The 10,207-nt window shown below is 30.7% G+C and overlaps 1 protein-coding gene across 1 annotated transcript; it reads left to right on the forward strand.

Annotated features, from left to right (window-relative positions):
- Positions 1 to 1,967: 1,967 nt before the first annotated feature.
- On the forward strand, positions 1,968 to 5,337 carry LOC114393802. Its single transcript, XM_028355258.1, has 3 exons — positions 1,968 to 2,223; positions 2,380 to 2,453; positions 4,493 to 5,337. The coding sequence occupies exons 1-3, from the start codon at positions 2,204 to 2,206 to the stop codon at positions 5,176 to 5,178; spliced, it is 780 nt and encodes a 259-aa protein (XP_028211059.1). The 5' UTR covers positions 1,968 to 2,203; the 3' UTR covers positions 5,179 to 5,337.
- The last annotated feature ends 4,870 nt before the right edge of the window (positions 5,338 to 10,207 follow it).

Here is a 10,207-nt window from a genome sequence, read left to right on the forward strand (position 1 = left end):
TGTCAGCGACGTCCTCAACCATATCACGTCCCTCCGTAGTCATCTGATGAACGCGTAGCCTACGGGCTGAGGCAGTAGGCCTACGCCTCTCGGGAACATCGCCAGCATCCTCGTCAGCAGCTCTATCTCTGCCTACAACTCTACCTATGGCACGACCTAAACCTCGTGTTCTGGCCATGATCTGTAAATCATGTCGAACACGTATTTTTTTCGGTCAAAATATACACAATTTTCTTTATAAAAAATCAACTTTATTTATAAACAAATAAGACTAACTTAAATCAAATTATTTTCACACATACACGACCTAATTTAAAAAAAAAAATTAAACAACTTCATTTATATAAAAAAAAAACAACTAATGTAAAATAAAATTATTAATAAACATGCACAACTTAATTTTTTTTAAAAAAATTAAACAACTTCATTTATAAAAAAAAAAACACAACTAATATAAAAATGATTCATTACTAAACATCCACAACTTAATTTTTAAAAAAAATTAAACAACTTCATTTATAAAAAAAAAACACAACTAATGTAAAAAAAATTAATTAGTAAACATCCAACTCTTAATTTAAAAAAAAAATAAGAAACTTCATTTCTAAAAAAAAACACAACTAAATTACTTAGTAAACATCAACAAGTTAATTTTTTTTTAAAAAAAATAAACAACTTCATTTATAAAAACAAAACACAACTAATATAAAAATAATTCATTACTAAACATCCACAACTTAATTTTTAAAAAAAATTAAACAACTAATGTAAAAAAAATTATTTAGTAAACATCCACAATTTTTTTAGTAAATAAAATACTTCATTTATAATAAAATAAACTAATTAATTATAAAAAATTAGTATTTTTATAAAACTTCCAAAACACACAACTTTAATTATAAAAATAGACAACTTCATTTTTAAAGAGAAAACACTAATTTAAAAAAAAACAATAAACAAAAACAAACACAACTACTTTTATAAAAAAAAAATTAATTTACAAATTAATATTTAGTAAAAATACACAATTTAAATTATAAAAAAATATGACATCAAAAACCCAAACTTCATTTTTCATAAAATCTAAAAAACAAAATAACCAAAATAAATAAAATAATTTATTTTAAAAAAAACAAAACAATTTCTGTTTAAAAAATTTTTAAAAAAAAAACACAAAAAAAACAAAAAAACCACTTCCGGAAGAAGGGGTTCTTCCGGAAAGGTCTTCCGGAACTTTGAAAGTTCTTCCGGAAGTGCGCGTCTTCCGAAATTCTTCCGGATGAACCACTTCTTCCGGAAAGTTCCCGGAAGAGGTTTTCCGGGAGTCTTCCGGAAGAAGTGTTCTTCCGAAAGACGTTAAATTACTTCCGGAAGAACACTTCTTCCGGAAACTTTCCGGAAAAGGTTCTTCCGGAACTTCCGGAAGAACCCCTAACGGGTCTTCCGGAAGACTCCGTCGTCAGCCTTTTGCGCCATTTTTTCCGGCGTCCTCTCGTCTTCTCCCCTCTCGTCTTCTACCCTAATGTTCCGTCTTCTACCCTAAGGTTCCACTAACCTAACGTTACACTAACCTACCCTAATGTAGTGCATAACAAAACCAAAGCTAAGAAGAAGGTCACCTACCTCGAAAGCAAATGGGTCCAAGGGCTGTCGGAGAAGGTCGCGGAGAAGAAGCTTGTCGGGGAAGAGAGAAGAGAAGAAGCTTTTGCGGAAGAGACTCACTGAAAAGAGAGAATGCTTCCGAAAGAGGGAAAAAATGCTTTTTATTTTTTTAAATGAAGGACAAAATTGACCTTTCATTGAATTGCTGGGTGCACCAGCAATATTGCTGGGTGCACCTAGCATATCCCATAAGATACCCAATGCAAGTTGGTACATGTTGCTAAATAATCTTTAATCTTTTTTTCTTTTTGTTGTTCTTCTCCTTTTCTCCATTACTCTACGTGTACGTATACAAGTTCCAATAAATGAAAGCATCTTAGCAACGCGTTGCCACGTTTTATTAACCCATCCTCGACTCTCATCCCATTTTACAGTTTCCCACCGTCACTTTTCCTTAACGGCGAAGCCATCGCCGAAAAGGGCACAACCGTCATTCCCACCCCCAAACCGTTTCTTCAATTCTCCTCTCTCCCATCCCAGTAAAAAGGAGAGGAATCGAAGCTGTTCCGTTCTCATCGGAAAGGGGAAAACGGTAACGGAGATGGGACTTCTGTCTAACAGGTACGCTTAGTTTCGATTCCTCCAACGTTGGTCAAAACTAAAAAACACCCGTTTTGTGGTCTTTTAAAGGTTTTTTTTATTCTGCGGTTGTTGTTGTCTGGAAAAAAAAAGAAGAACGGATTTGTTTTTTGCTGAATTGAAACAATGGATGCGCAGAGTAACTAGAGAGAGCCTGAAACCAGGGGATCACATCTACTCTTGGAGGACTGCGTATATATATGCTCATCACGGTTCTCTCTCTTCACTTTTCTATTTTATTTTCCTTTTTTATTTTTTTGTATTATTGTTCTTCTTTCGTGTTCTCCTGCTTGTGGAGTTTGTTCGTGGTTCAAATGAAAATGAAGTAGGAGTTGCAAAAGCAGTTAATGATTTTGAATTTTAGATTCCGTGCTTGTCTTCAACATCAGGAGATTCATAGAGTAAACTATGTTATAATTTTATTCTATTATATTGGGTAAAATGTGTCTTTAGTCTCTGTATTTTCCATAAAAAATTGGCATTACTTTAACTTTTGATCAATTTGGTTCGTGAACTTTAAAAGCAACAGTGATTTTGTCCCTCCACATAGACTGTTTTCACTGTGATGAGGGACCGAAACCACTGATTTTGTAAAGTTCACGGACCATAAAGTTGAAGTTCGGGACTAAAAACCAAGTTTGACCGAAAGTACAGGGAGGGACTGAAAACATATTTTACCCTATTTTATTTTGTAAGGTTTTAGACCTATAGTGAAGTGTTGATATGGCCCTTGAGATACCTGTGTGGTTGCTTCTTTGATCATTTGCTGCCATGAAAAGGGATTTCATTTTCAACTGTGTGGATTGGATTCTTATCTTCTAAAAAATAGGTCCTATAATGAACTCCATTCTTATTTCTATTCCTAGTATTTAGATTTTTTTTCCATTATATTTGGTATTTGCGAGTTTAGAACATATATTAACTCATATATCGGTTTTGGTCGTATCTATTTTAATTTCAATTCATTTGATAACCTTATTATTTGTCAATGAAATGATAGGATTATCTGATTCGTCCAAAAAAGGCATGATAATAACTTTTTTTTGTATAACATGATTGGTCCATACAAGGCATGATAATAACTTTAAAAATTAATGGAAACATGGCCCTATTGGTGCTTTCATTTTTGTAAACCTTGAACATGGGAAAGAGAACAATAGCGAAAAGCAACACATTGGTTCAGAAGTTCCATCTTCAGGGCTTGTGCTTTGGCTTTGCATATAATATTGTATTGGAGTTATAGTGTGACTTTGCTTTACCCTTGAAGACAAAAGAAAAGTTTCATCTTGGGAGATAAAATAACACTTGTCTTGAACATCATTAACTGCAAGGAGATAACTGGCTTCTGTGTCATGAGAAACATATATATATATATGTGTGTGTGTGTGTGTGCGCCTTGCATCTCTAACCCCTATGTTTGGATTCAGAGGAAGAGAGAAATTGAGGTGAAAAAAAACTTTGTAGTTTGAGATTTTCTCTTGTTTGGTTGAAAAGAAAACAACGAAAAAATAGGGAAGATAACTCTAGAAATACATAATTTAAATTTTGTCTTCATTTCAAATTTCAAAATTTCCTTGCGTCCTCATTTTCTTGATCTTCATTTTACACTTCTTTGAGGTCTTATTTAAGTTTCTAGCACAAAATTTCATGATTAAATGATGGTTTAGCATGATATATAATGAGACATGTATAATGAGATTAAATAGTGGACAAAACTATTCACTTTGCTTTACGGATCATGGAAATTGAAAACCATACGAGGGAGCAAGTGGTGAAGATTGTAGCTTTAGATAGAGCCAAGGTTACTAACAGAGAAGAGATTTTGAACAATTCTCTTACATTATACAATTGAACATGTGCCATGCAACTATATTTGTCAACATTGTCTTTTTTTAACAAATTAGCACAAAAATTAAATTTAGTGGAAGACAATGGTGAGCCATGTAGCTAATGCAGTATCACAGTCAATGGTGTTTTGTAAGAGTTTTGTCTACACCCACTGTTCCTAGGAATCTCTATTTGAAGATTTCTCTATGATTTATTATTGGAGTTCTTGACATTGCTTATTAACTATTATCTTCCTTATTTCGTACTTTCCAGTTCTCACATCCCCTCCCATTTCCCTGCTTGTGCTCTTGTTATTCGTAGAGTATCTCACTATATTATATCTATCAAGATTGAATTATGCTTCATTTGTAGTTCATTGTCTGTGTCATGACAGAATCTTCTATTGTGTCTGAATGAATGATAGGCATCTATGTCAGTGATGACAAAGTCATTCACTTCACTAGACGTGGCCAAGAAGTAGGAACCGGTACTGCACTAGATCTTCTCCTCATTAGTTCAGGACCAGCCAAGTCTCGAGAAAGTTGCCCTACTTGTATGGCACCCCAAGAGGAACACGGGGTTATCTCCTCATGCCTGAACTGCTTCCTAGCTGGTGGGGTCCTGTATCGGTTCGAGTATGCCGTTACCCCTGCCCTCTTCCTTGCAAAAGCCCGCGGTGGAACATGTACTCTTGCAGTCTCTGATAGTGATGATATCGTCATCCATCGAGCAAAATACCTGCTCGAAAATGGCTTTGGGTGCTATAATGTTTTCAAGAAAAACTGTGAAGACTTTGCTATCTATTGCAAAACCGGGCTCCTAGAAATCGGACAAAGTGGCCAAGCAGTTTCCATCATAGGGGGACCTCTTGCTGCTGCTCTATCCTCGCCCCTCCGTATGGTTACTACTAACGTTTATGGAATGGCAGCGACGGCGGTTGGAGTCTACTGTGCTAGTAGGTATATGGCAGACATTGGAATGAGGCCTAATGCGGTGAAGGTACCGGTTGAACAGTTAACCACAAGGTTGGCCACTGGCTTGCTGCAAGTGGTTGAACCCCAAATTCCAACGAATATTTCTCGTCAATCTCCTCAGCTTGTTACTCAATGATTAAGCATTGTCTTTGTTTAAAATATATTTGCCTAAGAATGTCCCGGGTATGTGAATCACATGCTCTTCTTTTTTCAATCCGGGTCTGTAAGAGATAAATTTATTTGAATGGTGCTATGGATTTGAATAATTTATTTTGCTGTTTGAACTTTTCTTGCACTAAGGGTCCTGGTTAGATAAACTTCTCAATAGCACTTTTATTAGAAGAAAATAAAAAGGCAAATGAACTAAGAGTATGCAAAATTAAAACCAATTTTTGGAGAAGTTAAATGAGTGTTTTTTATAAATTAGCTTAGGTATTAGTTAATTTTAACTCACTAAAGTTTAATTTATTTTACTTTCTTATCTTCTTTATATTAGTGTTTATTGAAAAGTTTATCCAAAATTAAGAAAAGTTTATATTGGGATATATTTTCTTACACATTCATCTTGCATTCCTGTCCAATAGGAATAGAAATGAGCCGAACAGTTTGTCAAGGACCTTTGGCTTGGCTTATGTAAGGTTCGGCTCGCTCAACTTGTTTACTATAAAAGTCAAACTCAAGCTTTTTAAAAAGCCTTATTAGATAAAAAGGTCAAATTCAAATTATAAAAAAAAGCTTGTTAAGCTTGATAAACCGGCTTGTTTAACTAATAATAATAATAATAATAATAATAATAATTTTATTTTATCAAATCTTATCTTATCCAGATCTTATTCTATTTAGATTTTATTTTATCCAAATTTTATTCCATTTAGATTTTATTTTGTCCAGATTTTATTTCATCAAATCTTATTTTATTTTGTCCAGATTTTATTTTATTTCGTTTATGGACATGGACTTATAATAGATTTGAGAGCTTTGGGGCTGATGACCTATATAACAGCACCAAAATTTTAGTTTAGGGAGTTTTTTTCGAAGAGGAGAATAATTCTAGGATTTTAGAATTTCAGTTTTTATTACTGTTCATGCACACTGTTCACGTAGAATAGAATTCGTTTTCTGCAATTTCGTTTCGGCTTCAATCTATTTCGTTTCTACTGATTAATGGAAGGCTATGTCTCCAGCATTGTTTTCTCTTGAGGATCAAACATAGTTCTCTTTGAGGTTTTGTTATTACTATTGAATACTGATCAATTTTTCCTCTTCACCAATTACTTTATATTTGTTGCTATTAATCCATGCATGCTTAGTGCTTAATTAATTGTCTTTGCGCTTAATTTACGTTCATGCTTAATGATCAGTTTCGTTCATGATTAATTGGTGTATGTGTTGTTTAATATTTTTTTAAAAAAAATATTTAATATAATTATATATTCAAAAATTGGGTTAAAAATTGTTAATTTAACTAATAATAATTTGTTAAGCTATATTAGTGTAAATCATCTTTAATCCATACATTTTTTAATATTATGCTCTTTTTATTTTCTTTTGATATACTTTGTGCTTTAACGACTTGAATTCAATATAATTTTGTTTATCAATTATTTTTGGATTTGTATATTACTTATATGAAATTTTATAAATTTCTTTTTTTAGTTAGTATTTCACTAGGTTTTAAAATAATTAATTAATCAAAGATGTCTTTAAACAAGTTTTTAAATAGGCTCGTTGGTCAAGTCAGGTCAGGCTTTTATGTAAGTCGAGTCGAGCCTTAAAAAAAACCTATGACAGGTAATGAACCAAACTCAAGTTTTACGTACTCAACTCAAGCCAAATTCAAGTCTAGTAAAGTTTGGTTTAACTTGGCTCATTTTCACCCCTATTGACTGATTCTAGTGAGGTTAGCTTTGGTGAGTCTTAGGGCATGATATTATTTGTGTTTTGATCAAATAATCACTCATAAAATGGAATGCACGAAAACCATAACCTGAGTATTGTTCAATCATTTACGGATAAATGGATATGGGATGCAGCTGTAACTAAAACAGTAAAAAAACCATAGCACCTCTTCGAGTAAGCTATGGCTAATGGCTTAAACTTTGTAGGCTTATTATTTATAAATTTGATCTCTTAATTATAATTTAAAATTTAATCAGGTTACTTATTCTGCAAAATTGCTTCAATTATACCTTTTTCTGTTAATTTTGCTAGGTTGACCAACTCCTCACCTCATCCTTTCCTTTCTCTAACCCTTCCTCTCACTCGTCATCCTAAATTTCTTCCACACCCACAACACTACCAATCTCTGCACATAACCCAAACCACCACTGTCACACCACCGTTGCGCTACCACGAACGCAGATTTGTGAACACGCATGACACCCCCAACCTCCAAAAGCAACCCAAATCACCACCATTGCGCCACCGTGAACCTAAATCAACACCCAACAGTCAAAACAGATCTGCAAGTAGGGGTGTTTAAAATTAAATCAAATTGTTTGTAAACCGCGAAATGATTGAAAAAAATTGAAAACCACTTAGACCAAAAATCACAAAAACCAATAATCTAAAAAATCGTATACCTTTTGCCATTTGGTTCAGTTTTCGATCTTGTTATAAAAAATCAAATCACACCAAACAGTATATTATAATTATATTGATCTTTATTGTGATAATTAATGATAAGTATTAAATAATTTATTACTTTTCTTTTGCTTTATAATTAATATGTATATTTTTTTCATATGTTAAAAAAAGTTGTACTAATATTTTTAAAAATTAGTTTTAAATATCAAATTATGCACAAATTATTATTATGTTACAAAAAGAGTTGGTAATATTATTTTATATCTATGCTAAATAGAAGTGAAAATAATAATTTTTAATTCAAATATGTTAAATAAAATTTAATGAAAAATTATTTAAAGATAATACAACATATATAATAATTATGTAAATTTAATTTAAATTATAATAATAGATTAAAAAAATAAAAATCCATGAAACAAACCAAATCATAAAAGATTAATTTGATTTGATTTAAATTTGATGTTATATTTAAACAATATCAAATAGAATTGCATTATTATTTTATGTTTGATTCCGGATTTTTATCTAAAAATCGAAACAAACTACCACCAACACCCATATTTGCAAGCACGTGACCCGTGACCCCCACCAGGTACTTAGATATTGAGCATATGACCTACCACGGCAAATTTCCTGCATGGGGTTACTTTTAGAAACTTTTTCTCGAAATGGGTCTGTTTCTAAAGTAATCCCTGCATGGTGCTCTTTTTTACGTAGAGCACATGCAAATCGCCGGAGGGAATGGCGCTTTCCGTGTGAACGCGACAGCTGGCCATGGTGTCGCCAGCATCAATGGCGTGTTGCAGGGTAGGGGACTCGCCAGTTTGACTGGCGAGTTGAGGGTGCAGAGTTCCTAGGGTGCAGGCAGCAGAGGCTGTTTCCAAGGTGGGTGCAGTCTGCAACGCTGCAGGAAGTCGCCATCTTCAATGGCGTTTTGGTTGGCAAAAGGCGCCAGCACCAGCAGCGACTTGCGTTGCCTGAGCTGCTTAAATCCCCCCTCCTCGTAGACCATTTCACACGAGAAAAAAAAAAAAGAAAAGAGAAGATTGGTGCTGTGTGTTTGAGGAAAAACGAAGGAGTGTTGATGTGCTGTTTGTGTTTGAGCAAACCTCTTCTTTTGTAAGTTTGTTTAATTATTTTTTTATTTTATTTGTATTGTGATGATAATTATAGTTTTATTAATATGTATTAGTAGTATTTTTATAAGTTAGTTTTAGTTAGAATTGATAGTTATAATTTTATTAATATGTGTTATTAGGTTTTTCATCTTAAGTTAGTTTTAGTTAGAATTGATAGTTATAATTTTATTAATATGTGTTATTAGTTTTTTTTATCTTAAGTTAGTTTTAGTTAGAATTGATAGTTATAATTTTATTAATATGTGTTATTAGGTTTTTCATCTTAAGTTAGTTTTAGTTAGAATTGATAATTGTAATTTTATTAATATGTGTTATTAGTTTTTTTTATCTTAAGTTAGTTTTAGTTAGAATTGATAGTTATAATTTTATTAATATGTGTTATTAGTTTTTTTTATCTTAAGTTAGTTTTAGTTAGAATTGATAGTTATAATTTTATTAATATGTGTTATTAGGTTTTTCATCTTAAGTTAGTTTTAGTTAGAAATTGATAGTTATAATTTTATTAATATGTGTTATTAGTTTTTTTATCTTAAGTTAGTTTTAGTTAGAATTGATAGTTATAATTTTATTAATATGTGTTATTAGGTTTTTCATCTTAAGTTAGTTTTAGTTAGAAATTATAAACTTAATTTAATTTCATAATTATAGTTTTATTAATATGTGTTATTAGTTGTTTTATGTTAAGTTAGTTTTAGTTAGAAATGATAAATTTAATTTAATTTGATAATTTAATATGTGTTATTAGTTTTTTTTTATCTTAAGTTAGTTTTAGTTAGAATTGATAATTATAATTTTATTAATATGTGTTATTAGTTTTTTTATCTTAAGTTAGTTTTAGTTAGAAATTATAAATTTAATTTAATTTGATAATTTAATATGTGTTATTATTTTTTTTTATCTTAAGTTAGTTTTAGTTAGAATTGATAATTATAATTTTATTAATATGTGTTATTAGCTTTTTTTATCTTAAGTTAGTTTTACTTAGAAATTATAAATTTAATTTAATTTGACAATTTAATATGTGTTATTAGTTTTTTTTTATCTTAAGTTATTTTTAGTTTGAATTGATAATTATAATTTTATTAATATGTGTTATTAGCTTTTTTTATCTTAAGTTAGTTTTACTTAGAAATTATAAATTTAATTTAATTTGATAATTATAGTTTTATTAATATGTGTTATTAGTTTTTTTATGTTAAGTTAGTTTTAGTTAGAAATGATAAATTTAATTTAATTTGATAATTTAATATGTGTTATTAGTTTTTTTTTATCTTAAGTTATTTTTAGTTAGAAATTATAAATTTAATTTGACAATTTAATGTGTTATTAGTTTTTTTTTATCTTAAGTTATTTTTAGTTAGAATTGATAGTTATAATTTTATTAATATGTGTTATTATCTTTTTTATCTTAAGTTAGTTTTAGTTAGAAATTATAAA

Source organism: Glycine soja, chromosome 2, assembly GCF_004193775.1.
Source record: "Glycine soja cultivar W05 chromosome 2, ASM419377v2, whole genome shotgun sequence".
Lineage (NCBI taxonomy): Eukaryota > Viridiplantae > Streptophyta > Magnoliopsida > Fabales > Fabaceae > Glycine > Glycine soja.

Coding starts and splice junctions, on each gene's coding strand:
- LOC114393802 (XM_028355258.1), top strand. CDS start 2,204: ATGGGACTTCTGTCTAACAG. Junction 2,224..2,379: donor ATGGGACTTCTGTCTAACAG/GTACGCTTAGTT, acceptor ATGGATGCGCAG/AGTAACTAGAGAGAGCCTGA. Junction 2,454..4,492: donor GTATATATATGCTCATCACG/GTTCTCTCTCTT, acceptor AATGAATGATAG/GCATCTATGTCAGTGATGAC.